At 44.1% G+C, this 23788-nt stretch overlaps 1 protein-coding gene across 14 annotated transcripts in view; it reads left to right on the top strand.

Annotated features, from left to right (window-relative positions):
• BRSK2 (BR serine/threonine kinase 2) overlaps positions 1-23788 on the top strand; it is a 331220-nt gene that overhangs the window by 202122 nt on the left and 105310 nt on the right. For 13 of the 14 annotated variants that reach the window (XM_062609356.1, XM_062609358.1, XM_062609359.1 and 10 more), the window contains exon 3: positions 18747-18832. In XM_062609356.1, coding sequence (XP_062465340.1) covers positions 18747-18832 — 86 coding nt within the window. Of the gene's footprint in view, positions 1-17281; positions 17558-18746; positions 18833-23788 lie in introns of those variants that run through there. The other variant, XM_062609364.1, reaches the window with a different exon arrangement.

Raw genomic sequence — 23788 nt, forward strand, 5'->3', positions numbered from 1 at the left:
CCTGGATTCCCAGAGGGAAACAAATACTCACTGTAAGCAGTATTACAAAATGCTTTTTACTGTTTCTCGATAGTGATTTTTTGAAAATTATAATGATTTCAGTTTGGGGAAAAAAAACAACTCATGAGAAGGGGCTGAAAGCTCTGTAATCCTCTGTGCTCCAGTCTGAAGAATATTTTTCTTGGGAATAAAAAGGGAGGTAGTACGTATTGAGGACCCGATCCAATGTATGTTAGCACTGGGAGGCTGCTTTACAGTAACTGACGGCAGTCCTCAGTGAGGAAGATGTGCCAATGAGGTGTTCAGTGTGAATACCTCATAATACAGCCTGTGCACTCACATGTGCCCCACAGGTCCTGGGTATGCCATCCATGTGAAGTGACACTACCCTGAAGTACCTGGTTGTTCCACGGTCTGGAAGAAAAATTGCTTAGAAAAGACAAAGCAAGAATATACGAAGATGATAATGATAATTCTTGAAAAGACCTCCTTGTGCCTGACCACTCCCAGAGGTGGTCTGGGCAGGGGGAGGAAAAGGAAAGGAGGTCAGAAGAGGGAAAAATAAGGATGTGGGTGGAAGTTACCACCAAAGAAACATTAAATCCTCTCTCACTGTGTTTGAGTGGAGCTGTTGTGTGGGCAAAGTCCTGCATGAAGGTAGCAGTGCCCCAAGTGCATCAGAGTTGCCCTAGGAGTGTGTTAGTTTTCTCCATTTCTCTCTGAATTCATGCTGCTTTCTATTTGTCCTGCAGGACAAAATATGCACATTGTAAGGGTCATCTGTGACAGTGAAGGGGTTGTTGTTTGTGCTCAGCCAGTGCTGCAGAGGGAATGGGAGCTCTGACATCACTGTATCTGCTTTGTACCAGCATATCAGGTCATATGTAGCTCCCTCACTTTTGTGTTGATTAGTTGAAAAGCAGGAGCATGCCTTACATTTGGAAATGCTTGGCAGTCCTGTTCTGGCTGCTGACTGATCATTGGTTTGGAATAGCTATTGCTGAGAGGACTTCCCTTTTGGTATTACATACTGCATTTTGCCAAGCAGTTACGTTTGCTGGTAGCTTGAAGGGCATAGCCTGCCGTCTCAAGTCTTCCTGCTGCGATAGAGGCAGTAGAGATAAAGGTGCCTGTCTCTCAGGGCAAGTTAAGAGTATCCTCACAAATGCTCTGGCGTTGTTTTGGTTCCCACAGTTTTGTACTTCAGGAACTTAAGGAGAATAGCAGCTGCGCTTCTCCCAACAGCTGGCACTTTCATGTGTCCCTGACATACCTGAGCGGGAAACTGGCACAGAGTCTTCTGTCCGACTCTGCAATGATTACAGTGGCCTTTTGCATGGGAGGTTGCTTCCTTGCGTACATTTTAATGTCCTGACTCTGCTGGAACATCAGTGTAACAGAGAGCCAGCCACGGCCCCCGTGAGGACTGCAGTAAAGCTCTTTTCCTGCTTTTATGGCTGGAATTTATATTCCTCTGCCGCAGAAAAAAAAAAAGAAAAAAAGAAAAAAAGGGTGTTTCCCAGCAGTTGGGGAAGGGAGAAAAGGAAAGGCTTGTGTAGCAGGGAGGAGTCAACATCCTCAGTCTTTAGGTGTCTGCAGCAGTGGCAGTAGCAGTCGCATCCCGAAAGATTAATGGGCAGGCAGGCTGGATGTGAGGGCAGAGCACAAGCCCCGTTGTAGAGCTGGCTGTGGGGATCCCCCAGGGAGAGGCGGGCTGCTCTAATACGGCAGAGGACTGGGGGCGGCTGGCAGAGAGCTGACTGCACACAAGGCAGCGGCTCCTAATGGTGCTGATGCCTTAATCGTTGGTGGCTTCTGCAAAGACTTATCTCACGCCCCCATACTGCTCTGGTGAACAAAGGACTTGAGAAACATTGCTTGACTCCTTGGCATTAGGTGGGTTTGGGGCTGTAAGAAGCAACTCTATTTAAAGAGGTGTCATAAGGGGAAGAGAAAAAGGAAAGAAGGGAATTCTCCAGCCTGGGTTAAAAATAAAATACAAATCTTATTTTAACCCTTTCCCAGACTTTTTCTGCTGGTTTAGGATCACTCCTGTAAAATGCAGCTGGTGTTGCAAGCAAAATGAGAACATTTCTAGAAAGGCACCATGGTTTTCTGAAGTGGAAGAGCAGTATATGTATATGCCCTCTTAAGCTGCACGATAAACTGTTCGGCAGTGCTTCAGACATAAAGTGATTGTACAGCTATGTAGTCTGCGCATCTGCAAGATCACCAGTGTATTGTTAAAACAGAAGTTTGCATAGGACTTGGAGACAGCCAGAAGGCCAAGAAAAGCAGCATGCAGCAGGAGGAACAGAACCAAAATGCTTACAATAAAAGGCATTCTGCCAAATAGGACTTCTGGTAAAGTGCACACTCACCCATGAAGGCCATCCCCTCAGGTTGTCTGAAAATCCTTTTGGTTGAATAAACAGTATGAGGGAGGAAAAATTAGGTTGGGTGGGCTGCTTCTGGCCTAAATTTGAAAATGAAACTCATTCATTCATGTAACCCCTCTGCAGATCCTTGCAGTTATTTTCTGCCTCCGAGGTCCTGTGTTCACTTGTAACATCAGACACTTGTCCTAGGAGGAAACCTGCTGGGTGGTTAAGTCAATCATCAGGTCTAAAGGAGGCCATCAGCAGAGTGATCCCCCCGCCCCCAAAGACCTGAACACAGGTGCTGACTCCCATCTGGAGGTTTGGAGAATATGCACACCTGTCATGGAAAAGGATCAGGAAGAGCCATTGCAGTTCAGATCAAGGAAGAAAAACAGCTATGCACTACACATTGCCTTTCTCTTTATGAAGAAGGTTGTCTTATTTGAAAATACTCAGAGCACTTTCAAGGGAGGACTGTTTGCTTTGGATTTTATTTTCTGTTTCATATTAAAGAACTGCATCATACTTCCATATTAAGAGTGTATCAGAGCTCTACGCTTGTATATATTTTCCCTAAATGAAGCTTCTGCTTGTTTGTTTGAAGATAGAACTGACAAACTGAGGCCTTCATAGGTAGGCAGCAACCTCCTCTCTTTCGGGCTTTATGTGATTGATCATTTGCAGATCATGAGCAACATAAGGGATCAGAGAGACACAATAGTGCTTCAGGGATCTTGTTATGCCTGAAGAGTGCTAAATTATTCCCAATGGAGACATCTCAGGTTTCTCAGACAGGTCACTGTTCCCACAGAAGGAAGAAAGCTGACAACAAATGAAGACATGTCCAAAGGAATCTCATCAGAAAAGTACCTCTGCAAAATGCATGTTTAAGGGGTCAGAAGTAAGGACTATCCCCACCTGCTAGAACTTACTTAATTTTAATTCACCTTCTTTCATCACTTCTGTTGTCTCCATTGCTTGCAGGTAGACCCTAGATGATATACTAGTGGTGCAGACTAAAGTGTGCACTTTAAATACTTTGTTGAACTGGAAGTAAAATATTTTCTACATGTTCACATCCCCAGGCATCCATGGAAAAGGTCTGGAAAATTGCAAGGAAAGTAACTTTTGCCTTAGAACAAAAAAAAAGTAGCATGTAGGAGAAAAGATTAATGGCTTAGAAGTGTTAACAAGCATAAGAATGCAAAACCAGGAGAGGAATAGTCAGGAAAAGGCTCTCAGAGTCCCTAGGATTTCACAGAATGTTGTTGTTCTTGAGTGGCTTCTGTGGTGGCGTAAGGAATCCACTCCAAGATAAGGAACAGGCTTCCTGTTTGGATGTGTAACATTATACTCTAAATACAGGAACATGTGGGCAGCAGCATGCTACCAAAGGACATAGATAACCCTCAAGCCATACACTTTGGGTGGAGTATGACTGTTACTGAGGGAGGGAAAATTACCTCAACTCTGTTTAATGGTTAGGTACATCTCTGCAGAGAAGAGGGCTGGCCTAAAATCGTCACGATACCTTGTCAGCTGCTGCCCCAGCCTTTCTTACTGAATGGACCCAGCAATAATTTTAGGACTCACAGAAACAAAAGGGGCTTGCCAGTGTTACTGTGTTCCTCTGGCAAGCAAAATGTGGGGCAGTCTTCCACAGAGCTTTCCTGAGTACCCTGCAGTGATGCTTTGCAGAAGTCTTTTAGTTCACCTCAGCATCTTGGACCTGGCAAGACATGTCCAGCAGAGAGCAAATAAAAGAAAGTGCTGGTCTGCTGTCCCATGGTGTCTAGCAACAAAGCACAGAAAGCAAATCCTTTACCTGAAGTGCATATTTCCTATCAGAAGGGGGATTGTGAACAGGGATTATTGCTGTTTCGGTGCAGGAATGAGTTTAAGGGTAGGAGCCTGTAGGCAAATGAAACTTTTGACCCGAACACAAACCCATATTATACAACAGTAGGATGCACTTTAATCCCTGTCATTATATCTATGTTAATGTAATCATCAGCTATCCCTAAATATCTTGAGTTCTGTATGGTGCAAGGAGAGCATCTCTGTGGTACTTTCTTCCCAAATACATTTGCATAAGTCAGGATTCAACACGCGAGCCTCACAGCACTGGCACTGTTTCCTCCTATCTGAGATTAGTGCTGCGTTTCCTCAGCCTGGCACCTGCCTCAGCAAGATTTTGGTGGGGTTTTTGTCTGTTCTGTGTTTGTGTGGGAGGCAGCATAAGCTTTTCATGGAGGAGAAGGCTTGTTCAATTGGAGAGAAGGGAGTTAATTATGTCTCCTATAAAGAGATGTAATAGGTTTTCTTTTCTGTAGAGAGAGGATGACATGAACAGCATCCCTTGCCTTTTCATTCAAAAACTCTGTTGTGACCATATTGCTGAGGCTTGGAAAACTCCCCGATTCACAGGTTGTTTTTTGCATGTTCCAAACATCTGGGAAAAAGGTTCAGCTGACTGATGAATGTGATCTCTGGCAGAAAATGCTGAAAAGTTGGGGAGGGAGGAGGGCAGATCTAGCCCAGCTGTCCATTTCAAATATTGCTGGTTTCAAATTTAGCCTGCCATCTTCTTAGCAAATTGTTTGTGAGCACTTTTAAATCTGCATGTCTAAGTCTTATCATAATTATTTGGGAAGTGCAAGGGATTTTTAGCTAGATTACAAAAGGAGGATGCCTCTGTGTGTGTCAAAGCATCCCAAGGTGTGCAAGCCTAAAATGGTATTATTTAAAAGCCCAGTTTTCAAGTTTTCTTCTGGTTTTGGCATGCTTGCTCTGCCACTTTCAGGAGTAGCTAGAGTAAGTATGTCCAGCCAAGTCCATTCTTTTCATAAAATTAAGCTAATTTGCTTATCGTTAGAAGTTTCCTGTTGTTTCCTCTATGTAATTTTGGAGTCATTAGCCCTTTCTTTAGCGATATGTTATCGCCTGACATAACAAAGTGTTGCATCTATCTCTGCTCTTTGTCAGAAGCCAAATAGCTTTGAACTCTGTATTAGATGTGTTGTGTAGGGCAGATACAAAGGAAGAGACTCAAGTAAGCAATGGCATTTAAAGATGACTGCTCTGAAGACACAAGACCCACAATACCATCTTCAAAAAAAAAATGAAAATACCACCTTCCTCAAGTCTAAAATGCCTTCATTTCTTTGCTCTTCTTGGTCTCCATGCAATAATGCTGTGTTGGTGGGTACACCTGCACTGCAGTATACCACTTCCCATAAACATATGGGTTGCTTTGGAGTGACACAGGCAATTCAAGGGGAAAGTTTTCTATACTGAAGGAGAGATTTTCAGTATATGTGTCACGGTTTAAACCCAGTCAGGTAACTCGTTCACTCACTCCCCCCCTTCTTTCCCTCCCCCTACTCCCAGAGGGATGGAGAGGAGAATCGAAAAGAATGCAACTCCCACGGGTTGAGATAAGAACAGTTTAGTAACTAAGGTATAACACAAATCACTACTGCTACCACCAATAATAATGATAAAGGAAATAACAAGGGAAGAGAATACATCACCTCACCACCAGCCAACTGATAACTCGCCCCCCAGGCCCAGCCAAGCACCGACCCATACCTCCTCCAACCCTGCAGTCTCCCAGCCCTTCCGGCTAACTCCCAGTTACATCCTGGGCACGACGTGCTGTGTTATGGAATACATCTTTGGCTAGCTTGGTTCAGGCGCCCCGTCTCTGCTTCTTCCCGACTTCCCCTCCTCCCTGGCAGAGCATGAGGCTCACAAAGTCCTTGGCCAAACCAAAACATCCTTGTTATCAGCTCTGTTCCCAGGCCGAAAGTCAAAACACTGCACTGCACCAGCTACCAAGAAGGAGAAATATGACTGCTACTGCTGAACCCAGGACATTATCCACCCCTTATTCCATGCCGTTCACATCATGCTCAGATCCCACATTTTCAATATACCATCACTCTTATCTAAGTGCATAGATCAGTAGCTATAAAGCTGCTGCGTCCATCTGGTCCATGATGCCAGGCTCCATCTCTTGTAACAGTCTTTCAGTGCAGGAGAAACTGTGTGCAGTGTTCACACTTGTGAATAACCTGGGCAATAGTGTCCATTGCTAAGTCCACCCCTCGATCATGAGTCCATCTCTGTGTTGCATCTCTGCTCTGATGGCCTGAAGTGTCATGGGCCCACCAGGCTTAAAATAATTCACTGTCCCCTTCAGCAGTTTGTGCAGCTTGTTGCTGGGGACTCCATGCAGCTGCCTTCCATCTCCGACGCTTCCAAAGCACTGGAGGGGCCCAGTGGACTAGATACTTGCCCATAGTGTCCCACACACCCTGCCACTCATGACTGTCCAGCCTTGGGGAAAACCTCTTGGTCCCCCAGCATTGTCGTCTAACCCCAGACAAGACCCAAACCTGACTCTGCTTAACTTTTGAGATCAGACAAAATGGTTGTGGGTAGAACACAGTCTGTGTGTGTGCCAACATGCTGATCCCCATCACAATCAGCAGGCAGGTCCCAAGGATACCCAAAGGCCATTCAAAACCTTCAGAACTCTCTAACGATGCTGCTGTACTCGTCACTGGGGCTGGTGTAGCTGCTGTGCTTGCTGGCTCTCCCACCGCCAGCTTCTCTTTTCCCGAGTCCAGCTCTTCCTCCTCTGCCTTGCTGGGAAATGCTGCCTTGTCTCCTGCATCCTCCGGGGGCTCGGCGGGAGGCTGCCGGGGAATGCTCTCGGCCGTCGCGGGGCTGGGCTCGGCCGCGGGGCTCGGTTCCTCCGCGGGGCTCGGCTCGGCCGCGGGGCTCGGCTCCTCCGCCGCCTTCTCCCGCTGCTCGGCAGCCGCCTCCTTCCTCTCCTCGACCGCCCCGACCTCCTCCAGCGGCAGCCGTCCCCTCGCGGCCTCCGGCCCCGCTCCCGCCGCCGCTTGGTCCCCGGGGCCGCTCTCCCGGGCCGGTTCGGCTGCCGCCGGCTCCCGGGGCCGCTCCCCCTCGGCTCCCCGCAGCCTCACGAAGATGGAGAGTAGGGTGAGGGCCAGGACGGTGAAGAGCAGCCGGACGGCCAGGTACAAGTCCACGGCCACGTCCGTCCCGCCCTGCTGCTGGAGCCCGCCCGTATTACAAGCCATTGCCATAAAGCACAGTGAGACAAGAACCTTAGCCCAAGCCCCACACTTGATAAACACTAACACAGCAAATACCGGCTCTAAGTAAGTTACAAGATTCTGAAGCTGTGAGATCAAGAGGAACAACTCTGAGAGCCAATAAATCGGCATTGTGACGAGTGACTGTTAATCCGGTCAGATCTGTTGTTATCTCAACCCTTTGTGCCCCACGTGGGGCGCCAAAAAGAACTGTCGTGGTTTAAACCCAGTCAGGTAACTTGTTCACTCACTCCCCCCCTTCTTTCCCTCCCCCTACTCCCGGAGGGATGGAGAGGAGAATCGAAAAGAATGCAACTCCCACGGGTTGAGATAAGAACAGTTTAGTAACTAAGGTATAACACAAATCACCACTGCTACCACCAATGATAATAATGATAAAGGAAATAACAAGGGAAGAGAATACAACATCTCACCACCAGCCAACTGATAACTCGCCCCCCCAGCCCGACCGAGCTCTGACCGATACCTCCTCCAACCCCACAGTCTCCCAGCCCTTCTGGCTAACTCCCAGTTACCCCCTCCCCGGGCATGACGTGCTGTGGTATGGAATACCTCTGGCTAGCTTGGGTCAGGTGTCCTGTCTCTGCTTCCTCCCGGCTTCCCCTCCTCCCTGGCAGACCATGAGGCTCACAAAGTCCTTGGCCAAACCAAAACATCGCTATCAGCTCTGTTCCCAGGCTGAAAGTCAAAACACTGCTCTGAACCAGCTAGCAAGAAGGAGAAACATGACTGCTACTGCTGAACCCAGGACAATATGGAAAAGATTATCTGGTTTAGGGTAGGGAATGGTTTTGGCAGTGGTTTAGTATGGTGAAGCTGAAGAATTCACCATTAGGACTTGGAAAGGCTCAGAAATACTGCAGCATCTGGGAACTAATGCTCAAGGCAAAGATTCATAAATAGCAAGGCAGGGCTCATTTCTAGGGACTTAGAACTAAAAGATGGAATTTGTTCCTGAATGACTCTGGTCTCATTTAGTACTAAGAGTCTCATGCACTTTGGGATAGGCCAATCCTAAGTCCCTCTGAAAGTCTCACCAGACTGAATAATGTATTGGAAAATATAATGAAGATGTAGAAAACAGTTGTATTCAGCTCTAGAGAATATGCTGGACCTTTCTGTAAGGACACAGCCAGAGATGCCTGAGCCTTCTTTTCTCAAGGAGGTTTGGACAATGTGAAGAAGGAATGACTTGTCTTACTGCCTGTTCTGAGATGCTGGAGAGCCTATCTTTAGAATGTTGTTTGTAAACCTCCCTTGCCAAGAGGTTTCTTGATCCTGATATTGATGTTGATAGGCTGCAAGATGTCATCAGCACCTCCAGCAATAAGAGACTGGTGTGTGATAGAAAGGATATGAGAAGAGCAGAGATAAAATAACTGAGAAACAAAATGTTCCTTCGTTGCTGCCTTTGATCTCTTACCTCCCAGCTGTGAGAGATCCTGGATGCTGATGGCAGCAGTCAACTAATTTTCTGCTGCTTCTGTTGCGTGTAAAAAACAGAGGAAGATGTTGTCTTCACTGAGGGGAGTACAAGTCTTGCTGTAATGTCTTTTGTTGCAGGCTGAACCTGAGGAGAGGCAGGGGATGAGCACAGGCAGCCTCAAAACTGAGGCAAAGAAATGCAGTTTTGTTTCTTCCTCTCCTCTCTCTTTCTGCGCTTTGCTTTCTACTACAATTCCTGCCTTATTAGCCGTCCTTTTGCAAATTAAAACCCAAAGGAAAGCTCCCAGCCAGTGTTGCTGTCTTTGCTGCATCCTTGATGCCAACCGAAGAAGTGGGAGGCACCATGGATAAAGCTTTTGCGTCTGGGCTTGCATCATCTTGAAAGCTTCTGTCATTTCTCAGCATCGAGGTGCAGTAGTTGAAGGGAGGGGGCAGCTTTGCAGTAGCTGTTTAACTCTCCACCAATAGTTTACTCCTGACGTGGGACTGAGGCTGAGTCCATAAAGCTAATTTTGCTAGCTCAGGTAGTCCAGAGACGAAGATACGGGGACATCACTGCTCATTTCCCATGCTGTTCAGTCCTGTCTTGCAAGATATGAAGACATGCTTGTATTTGAGGTGAGTCTGCATTAAAAAGTTATAATCTCACATACAGATGAGTCAGTAGGGATATTTGGAACTGAAGTGCAGGCTCATGTCATCATAGAGATGCACCAGTTATGGTCATGTCATTACAGATAAACACAGTCTGTGCTCAGAGTGATTATTTTATGGACAAATTGACTAATTTCAAGATCATGGATAAGAATAAGTAGTTCTTGGGACCAATGTCCATAAGGTGGGATGGACATAGAAGTTTTAATGTAGAGCCAGTGCATGTTCAAGCAGGAGCTGCTGTTCATGCTGCAGCATGATAGAACCTCTTGCTGACCAGGTGTGGTAGAAGAGCTGGGCTGAGGGGTTGCTTGTCCTCCCTGAGTACACAGCCACTGGCTCCACAGTTTGGCAGAAAGTCAGTTGTTGATTCCTCTGCCTGCAGCTCCCAGGCCTCCCCTCAGGGCTCCCTCTTTATTGCAAAGTGAAGTGCAAACATGAACTTTGTGAGCCTGTGTTGCCCTTGGTCTTTCACAGTTCCTGGATGAGGTCCATGCTGCTGTTTGTCTGGGACCGTTGTCCATCTGGGAGGTGCAGCTGTGCTTCAACAGCATATTTAAAATATGGAAACAAAGGGGAGAGCTGTGGGTTGCTTCAGTCTCTGCTTCTGTCAGTGCCAGCTGTGGCTGTTGGGATGGAGAATCCCTGCTAGATACCAGCTGTTTATATCTCGCCAAATTTATTAACTCAGCTGAGGCAAGATCCTAATATACAAGTACATACAAATATCTATCTAAAGAGTCAAGGGGCACCCAAAAGTGAAGTACAGGAGAATACAGTAAAATAACAAAAATAGTATTATCTGTTTTCTGCTCTCTGAGATGATTGGTGTCATTAAGCTTGCTGTGGAGCAGGGCAAGGCAGGGATAGTCTGGCATTCTGCCTTTGTCTCTGCAGAGCTCCAGCTATTCTGCCCTCTCCTGGAGCATTTGCTGCCTGCCTTATTTCTTAGGGAACCAGACATGTCCATTAAACAAAGATGTAGAGAAGGAAACAGCATCAATCCTATTGATTGCTTCTGGAAGAGTATTGGAGAAAGTGCAAAGGACATTTGTGTAAGACAATGCCAAAGAACTAAACAAGGCCAGTGTGACCAATGGAGAAAAACAGGAAGAGGGGGAAAGCAGTATCTGAGACACGTAGGAAATAGTGGAGAGTTTATTCTTTGAAGCTTTTCCAAAACTCTGCTTTTAAATTTCATTTCCTACTGATGGTGGACTCCCTTAAGGACCCAGTCCATGGTACTCTCAGCATCGCTTCACTGTCTCAGTCCCTTTCCTGAATGCTTTTGGGAACCCTTCTGCCTTCTCGTATCCTTAACCAATACTCTCAGAGGCTCTACACTACATTTTTGGCAGAATGTTATGCTGTCCTATACCCCCTGCTTTGTGCTTGCTTATACTCCCTTAATAGGATTCGGCATCTCCTTTGTCCTCCACCCACTCAGAGATTCAAATGTTGTGTTTCATACTGCCCACATTAAATCTATGATGTCTCAAATAACACAAGGAGCTCCACACTTGTATTATTTGAAGTTGAACTCTACATACCCCTCAATTTTGCAGCTTGTTTCTCCTCTGTGTGTAGTGGCTGTTTTTCTGTAGCTGAGTATAGCAGCCCACAGGGCATTACGTGTTCTTGAATGCACCTTATACCTTCAGTAGAAGTAACTTCTGCTGGGGGAAAATTAGTTATGAATTGCACTGCTTTCCCATGCTCCTGCACAGGACTTGTTGGCTTCCTTCTCTTGCATTCTTCAACATAGCTACCCCTGAAATGAGCCAGGCGTATGTTTGTTGGTCTTTGGGGGAAAAAGCTTCACGTAAGTGCTGCCTACAGCATTTCTTGTGGGGGTTAAACTTAAATTTCTAGGTTTGGGGTGAGCACTGCAGGTCTGGTTTGTCAGGGAGAGCTGCTCACATGAGAGGGGCTCAGAGTGCTGCTTTGGAGCAGTAGATATCGGTGTTCATGCAGGCTTAGCTGTGGCTGCTGAGGGGGTGGTGGGTTTCTCTTAAACACTGGGCTGGCTGCACATAAGTTAGGTTTTTTTACTCTCAGGAAAAAAAAAACAAAAAAAAAACGCCAACAACAAAAAAACACAGCTGTGGAAGCAGTCTGCTTCAGGTCAAAGAAAGCACAGTGCACATTAACATTAAAAACCAGAATAAGGAGGGAAAAGAAAGGCAAGTCAAAGATCAGGTCATTTCTCCTGCAGAGTGGCTGTTGGTTTGTGTCTTGTGTCCTGCACTACTTGGCAATGGCAGCCAGGATGTGGCACTCACCAAAGGTGACAGGAGACACAGGGAGGCTATTTGCCTTCCAGTGTAAAGGGCCAGTTCTGTTGACTGCTGGCAGAGACTTGCACGTCAGTCACTTGTTAGCTGTGTACCACTGGGCAGCAGATAATCTGAAGCGCTGAATGAATAAATCCACTCCTTGTCAGCTCCCATCAGTGTCTCTTGCATGAAGCCCGGATGCTTCTTAAAGAAGCATACGCTGCAGATAAGTCTAAGCTCCATATTTACTTGGTAGCTTATGGCAGAGCACTGAGGAACACTGCAGCTTTTAACTATTGAGTTAAACCATGAAGTTCCCAGGTTAGATAACCTCTAGGATCCAAACCCCATCATGTCAAGACCTTGACATCAATATGGCAGGACAGGTGTTCTCTCCTGTTGTGGAGGGGCATTGGCATCAGCAGAGAGGATTTTCCAGAAAATCCTCACAGTATCCATTTGGCTGACTTCATACCCTCAGACTTTGTGCCAACTTTTAACATTCAGCAGAGCGTTAGAGTTGCAGTTTTGAATACACAATGGAAAAATACTTGTTTCAATAAAGACAAGTAGAAACTGACATTCTGTTACAACAGTAGTTTGTGACAAATAAATTTCCCTACTAAGGCTTCATGATATAGAAGTTTGCACATGCCAATTTCAACATCAAATATGCATCTTGCTTCTCATATATACCTATTTTCACTCATGGGGAAATAGCTTTGAGAAGCACTCATGCAAACAAAAATTGTGGTGGAATGAGCCCATAATAGAGCTTTCAATAAAATGAGAAATTGCTCAGCTTTCCAGTAATTTTGTCTGTTTGTTGTAAGCATTTTGTACAGCATTGTCTAGCTGCCTGATTCTGTGGAGATCTAAGTCTAGTTTTCCCCCTCATTTACCCACTTTTTATAGAATCTTCTTGTAATTACTAGTCCTTAGCAGAAAACCTGAATTCATGTTAAAGCATTTAATTAGTCAAAATTGTGTAATAGAAGATTTCTTCCAGATACCACTTAATGATCATTAGAAGGTCTGATTCAAAGCCTGCTTAAGTCAATTGATGGCTTTTGTTGACTTGAATACGTTTTGAATCTGGCTTGGTATATTGAGAAATGTGAAGTTATTGGCTACAATAGCAGGGAATACTCTTCATAGATGGACAACTTCAGTGGTTCTCTGCTTCCATAATGGTCTGCTGAGGAAGCTTTGGATAAATGAATTGAAAGACCACTCTCAGTGAAAAATCAACTAAATTCAGAACTGCAGAGGAAAATACTTTAATATTTAACCATTTAAAAACTGATTTTTTTTCCACAGCTATTCCATTGAAGTTAAGGATGCAACTGGTATAATGTGGTATTGCTTAGATTCAGTAATGGCTTAAGTCTGTTTGGAAGAATGATATCCCCACAGCAGTGATGACCCTATGGGACACATTGGGCCTGTACTTACTTGTATAAAGCCATTGGCTCAAGGGAGACCCTACAGTAGCCTTCCAGTACATGAAGGAGGGCCTATAGGAAATCTGGAGAGGGGCTTTTTATAAGGGCATGTGGTGACACGACAAGGGGGAATGGCTTTGAACTGAGAGAGGGTAGATTTAGATTATATATTAGGAAGAAATTATTTATCATAAGGGTGTTGAGACACTGGCACAGGTTGCCCAGAGAAGCTGTAGCTGCCCTGTTCCTGGAAGTGTTCAAGGCCAGGTTGGACAGGACTTGAAGCAACCTGGTCTAGTGGAAAGTGTCCCTGCCTGTGGCAGGGGGGTTGGAACTGGATGATCTTTAAGGTACCTTGCAGCCCAAACCATTCTGTGACTCTTCTATTCTATGATATCTGGTTTAACTTCTTTTCTGTTTCCAAGGGTAGCCTATTTATTCTGTGATTACAGGAAAGAGCGAACAGATGACCCAGATGGTCTTCACCAAAGCCAGTGATTTTTCGCCATTTTTAACTTTTAGTCCCACACAACATGAAAGCAAAATACTAAATGAGTAAAATCTTCAGGTCTGTTCTTGTGATATTTCTGTTACTGAAGAACACAGACTTTCCAGGGAACTTGAGATTATTTTCTTCCTATCCAGTACCTTTGGTTTTGCCACTTCAACTCAGTGGAGTACCACAGTGGCTTACTTTCTGATTTTTGTGCTCTCATCACGGAAATGCAAATCACTGCACTGTGGGCCAAACACTGATGAAAGCAGGTACTTCGGTACAAGGTTTACAACCGGAGTTCTAGCCTGAGGAGATAGATGAGTATACAAATCTCTGCATCCTTTGAAGTTCATCCTGAATCTAAATAATAAGTCAGAGAGAGTTCATGTTCTGGTTGAGATTCTAGTAGCTAGTAGACAGCCATGAGTTCTGAAAAGTATTTCATTAATTACTTCAAAGCAGAGTAGAGTCACCATTAGAGAGCTTGATATTCACTTGAAGACCTCCCACCTCCACCTCCCCTCCACCATTTTGCTCTGAGTAGGAAAACCAGCACAACACATTTGCAGCCTCCTGGTCCACTTCTGCAGCTTCAGACTCACTTCTCCAAATGGTGTTTTGAACAATATGGGAGACACTGGTGTCAATGGAGAGAGAGCAAGCTCTGTGGTGCACTGCTGGTGAACCTTGAAGCATCCAAGGAAAATGTCATCTGCTGTCCTCCATCTTTTTGTGTGTAGCTGTTCTTTGGGAAACACTGCTATTAATGACTGTTGCACAGTGCTTACAGAGGTTTGGTAGATAAAATACAGGCTGGTAGATAAAAGGCAGCTTTCGGCTTCATTTTTCAAGTTCTCACAGCACCACATGGGTGATGGGTGACCCAATTGTTACTGAGCAAATGTAAACAAGAGAAAAGGAAACTTTCTTCCATCTCTGAGGCAAACTATCAGGTTTATTCAGCCTGCTCTCCTTGTCTTCTACCTGAATTAGCATCCTGTATACCTGTGGGTTGGAAGGTGAGAGAGCAGAGTGGTTGTCACCAGTGAAAACTGTGCCAACACAATGGGCTTAAACCAGAGATGTGGTTTCTTCTGGTGTTGACAAAGGGTTAAGTAGAGATGGAGCAGAGGGAACCAGACTTTTGCATTATTCCTCTAAGGAATATGGGTCATGTTGCCCCTATGTTGCACTTTGTCATTAGCTGAATCACTGAAGCATCCTGTCAAATCAGCCTGCTACATAGATTTTTAAAAACTCTTAATTGGCGCCTGCAAGGTTACAAGTTAGCAGTGTATCTCCATTTGCCCTGCACAGCCTTTCACAGCTCTTTCCCCCAGCTCCAAGGCACTGTTTTGCTGCAGAGTCAGTAACCTACCATGGTATGAGGCAACCCAGGCTGTAGTTGAGACGCTGTGAAGTGACCTGGCATTTGTGTGACAGAGAAAGCTTCCTTTTTTTCCTTTCTTTTTTAACTATTATGCAAATGTTTCTCCATGTTTCCTTGTTTATCACAGACTCTGATCCTCCCTAGACAGGCTATTCTGAGTTTGGCCTGCTTTCTGATAATTGCATCTGCATTAAAGCAAACACCCCTGCAGGGTTTCTCCATTCCCCTGTCCTTGCCAGCTCTGTGCTCGAGAGCACTCCATAGCTTGCTAGCACAGGGATGTGCAAAAAAGGCATGCCAAGGGCTGGCAGTGCTCTGGAGAAGAAGGCAAAGCTGCATGCTATTTCAGACCTCTCTCGTTTTGCCAGTGAGTTCAGATACCTTTCTTTTGCTAGTGACACGGTGGCTGCTGGGTCTTCCTAAGCCATGCATCAGTAAAATCACTGTCATGGTCTACAGTCTGTGTCCAGCCCGTATCAATGTTTGGCTTCTCTTTGGGGATGTAAAAAATGAATAGGATCTGAGAGAGTCAGCCAACAGTAATGACTGCAGTAGTAATTTTGAGAAGGTGGTCTGTTGTACGTTTTTGTGAACTGTTGTTTTCCTTTGGAAGAAAAAAGAGGCAGGGCACTGCTGGAAAATTTTTGAGGTTGATCTTTATTAGGTTGCTGTTTAGGAGCTGGGAATCTCTAGTGCTTGAAATACAGCCATTAGTGTGTTGCTTCTCTATATGGGGCCAAGGCCTGGACTATGAGAAGTACAGTAATGATGCTTTTCCTTCACAAAGCCCCTTTTTTCACTGAAAGATGATATGAAATCTTACTGAGATGAGTAGATTAGTTTTGTCCTTAGTTTACAGCTAGAAGAGGTAGCAGACAGTGGAAAGCTGGAGTGGTGCAACACACCACTGAACTGAATGCACTGTAGTGAAATGCTGCCAGGCCCATCTGGCCAGATGGCTTTCTGCATGCCTGTGTAATCAAGGCCTGTGTAAGTGTGTTTCCTCTCAGAATTTAGTTGCCAGGAATTTAAAAATATGCACAAAGCCTTCCACACTCACACAGTTAAAGTGATGAAAGTAAAGTAACTCAGGCTATTTCCTTTTAATTGGTTCTTAGCGTAAATCTATAGGCAGTAAGTAGATATTTGCTTTCTGTTCTGATTTGCTCTTCTTGAACTTGGCCATGCTGTGCTGTATCTGAATCCCCTTCTCCAAGTGAACATCATAAATCATGGCCTCTTCTCATGCTTTAGGGCAGTAACCAAGCAGGACCCTGACTGGATGATGCCATCCATCACTCACTTGGTCTGAACATATGTTGCCACCGCACCCACCAGAGACTTTTCAGCAGTGAATTGCCAGTGCAGTTAGACAGCCCGTCTGCAGGGAATTTCATCTTTCACAGGCAGGGTATCCCCCAGAAGGGAGAATGGGGTTGGATAATCCCTACTGTAGCTAGTACAATGGTCACATTCCCCATGAAATACCTCGTCTCCCCCATCCAAAGGTAACTTTCTTGTAGTTCTAATTTCTTAGCAGATGTGGTGCTTGGTGCTGCTGATGAACCTCAGTAGTGTTGGAAGAATGTTATTTGAGTGGGTACTTCTGTTTTGTTTTTCCTAATTCTTGAAACAAATCCAGCTTTTTCAGCTATAGAGCTGAACAAGTCCTCTGCAAATATCAGTGCGTATCTTGTAGAAGAGAAGAGTCTCCTTGAGGAGGAGACAAAAATGGAATAAACTAGCTCTCCCCCTAGTTATGGGAAGTACAATTGAAATCACCTAGTTTGTGTTTCCTATTTGTATAAGTGGCTTTCATCTAAGTGCTGGTCATGAGTTAAGTTACGCCTACAGGGCTGTCACCATCAGGTATTGTGTATCACTGAATTCACAGCAGTTCCAACAGTGCTGAACTATGTACATATGTGTTTAAATGCATTCCCCACTTCTTGGAAGGAGCTATTTCCAGAGATCCCAAGTGTGGTAGTAGATCTCTCAGCTGACTTTTCAGTGAGCAGAGACAAATAAGTATATAAGATTAACACATGTACAAACACTGTTTCCTTCATCCGGATATTCAAGGATGACCAAGGGTGATGTGGTGCAGGAGTTGCTTTTGCTGGCTTTGTGTGGTTGTGTAAAGGGAGAGATCTGGGATGACAACCAACATACTGGGAAATCCTCCTCCTCTGCACAGCACTGGAAAACTACTGCTTTCTAATTGTCTGCCGAGTATCTCATTTGCATTCAGAAAAAGTTGTCTGTGTTCAGGCTTAGTCTAAGATGGTATCTCAGGAAATTAAGGGACATCAAGAACTAAAGGTATACTTGGGCAAGTTCCTAATTACTTATCTGATCTCTGCAGGGGAGATGTTAAGGGATGGTTTTGTAGTTTGTGTGTGTTTTTTTGTTTGTTAGCATAGCAGTTCCAGGACAATCAGTTACTTGAAGGGCTGGGAATAAACTCTACCCAGTTGTCCTTGTTTGCTTCTGTAGGTCTTTTTCCTGCCTTTGTGGAATCCTTAAAATTTGTCATGCCCAGCTATGCAATGCTTAGGCTGCATCTTTTCACAGTGTATTTCAGTTGCCTACAGCCTCCATGGTGCTACATAAACTCCCTTTGAGTTAGCTTAGGTCAAATCAGAGCAGTTGCACCACGGCTTCAGGCAGCACAGAGCAATTTTGCTAGCAGCTGAGGAATTGCACTGACTCTAGCTCTAATAAGTACCCTTAGTAAATTCGGGTTAACAGCACCATGGCAGTATGGTAAGAGTTTTGGGGAAGAGCAGGGCTTGTACTAATTACAGGAACTTAGTCACAACTTGCTAACTCCATGTTGAAGACATGCTTTTAGAAGTAGCCATGTTTGGACAGATTGGGAATTGAGAGGAAGCACAGTCTTACGCTTCAAGCTCCAATAGTCAGGTTTAATTTCTTGTTCTGCTTTGTATTTCTTATGTCACTTCTTACATTTCTTTCCCTTTCTGTGCCTTGGTTCTGCAGCTGTAAAACCACACTGCTGCGTTCTGCTCTTTGTTCTGAATAGACTGCATGTTCTTCAGGATGGGGATTGTCTAGTATTAATTGAGTATGTAATACGTAATGCAGCATGGCCACATCTGGGCCCGTGGGAGGTCAGGAGAGCCCTAAGTGACATCTTAAGAGTTTCTGTACTTTGAGAATATGTCACTGGTTTTGGGTTGTGAGGGAGGAAGAGCCTTTAATGCTCCTATAACTCTTACAGCTAATTCCCTTTGGTAAATTTTGGGACTTTTCTTTCAACCTTGAAATTTTGTTCGTTTTCTGTTCTGCAGGGCAGGGAGTGCTGAGGCTGAATAAATTGAATTTTTCTTAAATTATATGAGTGCTAAGTAAGATATATTGCTATAAGTTGCCGTATCCTCTGCGTAAAAAGGAGTGGAAAATGGTAAATGAGAAGAAAATGTGTGACAATATCTAATGTATTCTAAGACCAAGCTACTAATATTCTATTTCTTTTTGTTTCTTCCAGGTGGAGAGGGAAATAGCCATCCTGAAGTTGATAGAACACCCCCACGTTTTAAAGCTGCATGATGTTTACGAAAATAAAAAATATTTGTAGGTATTCCTGGCTTTTGCCAGAGAAAGGGGAAGGGAGGGAGGGAGATGAGGGTTTTGGAATTTGGTGACGTTTCTGAAGGAATGGAGCAGGGCTTTGCCCTCAGCTATTGTCTGTGTGATACCTAATACTTGGATGCCGAAGGAACGCTCCTTATTTCCTTAGCTTTTCTCAGTTTTCTTCTCTGTACTTACGTGCTGTTTCTTTTCCTACTTAAAATGGAGGAGAGAGAACACACCTGTGTTTTCTGTCAAACAGCAAGAGGGCAGGAAAGTTTGACCCTGTAAGATCTGGAACCATTTTAAAACAGAACTGTAACAGTCTTACCATGGACAATTTGGATAACTGCCCTTGCCTAATAGTTTTCATTGAAACCCTCGGTTCTCTCTAACAGTATTTTAAATTTGCCCCATCAATAACAATTTTTGGTTTTAATGGCTGCTGAATTCTCCTGATGGTTCTGCTGTAACAGATAAGTTTTTAGGGCGGGAGGGGTTGTTGGGGTTTTTTTGCAGATCATCGCCAGTGCTGGACGGGGATATTGTCCACGCACAGAGTCATTTTAGCTTGACAGGGCACTCGATATGTTGAATCTGCTGTCAAACAAACAGGCCATATTAATCTTGCCACAGCAGGAAAATAAAATCAATGTTCTTCAAATGGAAAAGGGCAACCCAGTAGGGAACTCCAGGTTATTTTCAGCTTTTTAACAGGTTATTACAAGTAGAAGAGAGTAGTAAAAAGAAAACAAACTATTTTTAAAAACCACTATCCATGGGTGACCTCTCCCTAATGTCACAACTCAAAAAAGGAATGACTGTTTACCCAAAGAAAGTGTATTGAATGGAGGTAACAATCCCTCATGGGCTATTCAGCCAGTCTCGTTACTGGAGCAATGAAATCCTATTCTGAGAAGTGAGGCCTTTGTGCCCAAGGGTTAGCTTACTAGAGCAGGCAGTAATTTCTTTTGGATTCCACGTTTTCTCTGGGGAAGAGCTTGCCATCCATGGTGAAATGCTATTGCCAGAGTGAGCTTGTGCAGGCACTGGGTGGAGGCTGGCTCAAACATTCGCTGACCCGCATCTCAAGTGCTCTATCCTCAGTGGTGTAAATGGTCATGGCACCATTAAGCCCAGTTTGCCCCAGCTAAGGACAGAGGCCGAGATCTAGCACAGCCTGCTCTGCATGCGAGAGGAGGGTAGCAAAGGGAAGCAAGGCTTTACAGCCAGCAAGTTCTCCATTAATACTGAAAAGAGAGGCACCATCTATAAGACTACATTCATTTGTATTCTGGTTTAAAGGGGGTTAGTACAAGCCCCAGGCTTGCTTTTGGTTAGGAATATTCTTCTTTGTGATCCTTGTTTATTTATATGTCTGTAATCTTAGATATACACACACATAAACACACACTTGCATAAGCCCAGCAAAAAGCTGATGTGCTCCAGGTAGATGTAGGATACTTGAGTGGTGGAGAAAATGTATGAATACATGAAGACAAAAGAAATTTTCATCAATTGAAGTGAGAGGATGGGTTACAGAGGTGCTGAAGCTTTCTTCTTGCCCTGAATGCCTGTGAAGCCAGCAGCTGAGTTGAGCTGTTTTTTTACCACATAACTTGGTGGCTATTTTGCTTCATGTGAAAAATATCTACTGCTTAGAGCAGTGGGGGTGGTGTTACAAGATTTCTGAGAAATGGCTGCATTCCTTGGCAGGAAAATACCTTTCTGCTGAAAATCACCTTGAAAGGGAAGTATCCCATATCTTTAAGCTGTATCTATATATCCTGGCTTCTAAAAAATGATGGGTTCCGAAGTATGCTTTGCTAATGACCATTTAGCCTTTAACAATCACTAAGTCTTCTTTGTGCTGTTGCTCCTCTGCCTGTAAGATTGAACTGTCCACAAAGGCACTGAAGCCTTCTGCTGAAAAACACTGGCTTTGTGAAAGAGCCAATAGCTGTTAATTTCATTTCATTAGTCACTGTTTTAAAGAAAGGGCACAATGCAGAGCTTCTGCCAAGCCTCTGTGTTCAAAATTAGAAACAGACGTAGCCTTGGATAAATCTAAGAGGTGGAGCCTGTGGAGGGGCGAAGCATTACAAGTGTGTGTGGGCTGAGAACTGTGTATGCATATACTTTCCCAAATAATACCCCCTCTAGTTCTCACCAGCATCAAAAAAGGATTACTCTCTGGTGGTGGCACCTTTCCATCACCCATGCCATCTCAGCAGCAGTGGCAGTGTTTCAGAAGAGCTCATGAATTATGGGTGATATTTCAGAAGCCAGAGACTAATCACGATGCAGTGCTGGGGAGTATTTCCTCAATAAATGTTAATTTCACAAATCATGTTTGACTTTTGGTTTGTGATTTAATTTGTGACAAGGGGCTTTGGTTGAGTAGACTCCTAATGCAACCATGAATCAAATCCTTTTTCCACAGTTTATTTAACACTGGAATGAGTTTTAAAAAATAATAATAAAATCTATTAGTATATGTGTCTTAGCCTAGCAGTCTTTTTCTGTTTGTTTTGGTGTTTTCTCTACCAAGATGGTTGGAGAGAGATGGAGATACCTATGAGCTCTAAGCCTTCCAGCTCTTTATCCAGTGTTTTGAGTTGTTACTTTAAGACTGTGTCCTACAGTTCTAGCTGCATTGAGGCAAATAGAGCTGCACTGTGGCTCTCCGTATGTGTGCTGATACACCACCTCAGATATGCCTTAAGTTGGCTAAACTAGTAATGTTACTGACAGTTGAATCATTTCATATTTATTGTATAATCACACTGACTGCCTTCAAGCAAGATTGGGAGTCCACAGTAACAGATAATTCAGAAATAGCTATAAACAATCTATGCCTCCCTCTCTCTCATCATATAATGTTAATAGACAAAACAGCCAGGAAGGGGAAATCATTTTCCCATTTTAAAGATCAAGAATGAGTAAAAGTAGCCTGATATGGGGTAAGCCCAGAGTTGTTTAAGACCTGATATTGCTGGTTCATAGTAGGGAATGGTTGATAAACTACCGAAATTTGTGTGCACCGGTTATTTTGACTAACCAAGTTCAGTCAGTCGAGAATTTTAGGGAACTGTAAATGAACTAGGAGAATGAGCAAGGCAATAACAAAGCTGATAAAGTTTTGGTGCGTTCTGTAATGCATATGGGAGTGGAAACACTCCTTTGGTCATATGGTTTCTGCATTGCAAGTGAACTGTGTGAACCTGGGTGATGGTCCTCTTTTCTCTGTGCTATGTATAGGAAAGGTCTTTTCTGAATTGGCCCTAGATGGAGTTTGTGTTGCAACTGGAGATGATGACAGAATTCGTATGCTTTTAGCAACACTACCACTGTGAATGAGCAGGAAGTTCTCATTAGCAGACTTGTTGAGGATTAAACAAGAGAAAACACACAAAGCCTAGTCCTTCATGAATGAAGTGGTTGTCTCATATTTTTTCTAGGAAGCAATCTTATGCTTTACTCTTCAGTCTCTGATACGTATATTTACTGCATTCTGTGCATTAAATTCAGCTCTTCTTTTGATCTTAGGAAAGCAATTTTCCTATTGTTAGAGGACCTGTTAGCATGTCAACTTAAATACCATCATATAGTCCACAGGAGATGGACCTTCCTTTTCCAAAGGGGATAAAGCTGATTGATACAGTTTTGTTGCAGAACTCCCAGAAGGGGTGGCATTATCCATTTGATCTCATTTGATTATCTTTTTAGTTTAAATGGTCTTGGGTTTGGCAGGGAGTAGAACTGAGATAGAATGAAGATATCTTAGGACCACTCCCTGCCCTTTTCTTTCAGATGGAGTTATTAGTGTTTCTCAATTCCCTTCCCCTTTTGTGTAAATTTCTATTTGTAGGATCATACAGGTATTTGTATATGTATGTATAGATTTATATTAATTGGTATTCAAACCTTCACATTTAAGATTTCAATTCTTAAAATTTTGTGGTGGCGTTAATTTTAAATGTCTGTGTTGTCCAACTTGACCAGCATTTTAAACCAGAGTCTGTTTCGAGAGAGCAAGTGTACATCAGACTGTTGTTCTCTGAAATGTGCCATGCATACATCAGCTCTTCTTCCAAGTCCCTTTCTCATCATTTAGTAGTACAGTGCTATCACTGGTCAAGTGCCCAAGCCTCATTGCAATGTACACAACACGCCATCTCCTGTTTTCAGAGGTGAAGGTGCTTCCCAGTGAGCCAGATAACAAAATTAAAATGTCCTCCTGCGTGTACACAGCTCACGTTTCTGGCTTCTACAGAATCAGCTGACAGCAGGAGTTAAAAACTTACAACTCTGGTGTTGTCTGCATAAGAATTGATGCTGTCACTCCTCTCCTGCAGAGTTTTCCTGTAATTCTCTTTGGTTTTGTTGAAAACTAACTATGAGGTTCTAGAGGATGTGAGAAAGAGAAAGAAGGGTTCTTCTCACTGGTTATTATACTGGCTGTGTGGAGACCTCATAGCAGCCTTCCAGTATCTGAAGGGGGCTTATAAGGATGCTGGGCAGGGACTCTTCTTTAGGGACTATAGTGATAGGACAAGGGGTAACTGGTTAAAACTTAAACAGGGGAAGTTTAGGTTGGATATGAGGAAGAAGTTCTTTACTGTAAGGGTGGTGAGGCACTGGAGTGGGCTGCCCAGAGAAGCTGTGAATGCTCCATCCCTAGCGGTGTTCAGGGTCTGGTTGGACAGAGCCTTGGGTGACGTGGTTTAGTGTGGGGTGTCCCTGCCCATGGCAGGGGGGTTGGAACTAGATGATCTGAAGGTCCTTTCCAACCCTAACTATTCTATGATTCTATGATTCTGTGATTATATTCTGTTGTTGGTGTCCCAGGACTTTGACATTTGATCCATCTGTGGGGAAACCTGTCTGAAGGCAGAAGGAGGGTTCAGAAAGAGCTCAGTGCTGAAAGTTACTTTCATAGTAGGTATGCTTCTTGGT

Source organism: Pezoporus occidentalis, unplaced genomic scaffold (genome assembly GCF_034315485.1).
Source record: "Pezoporus occidentalis ecotype Australia unplaced genomic scaffold, CSIRO_AGI_Poc_V1 ctg137, whole genome shotgun sequence".
NCBI classification, from domain to species: Eukaryota; Metazoa; Chordata; class Aves; order Psittaciformes; family Psittacidae; genus Pezoporus; species Pezoporus occidentalis.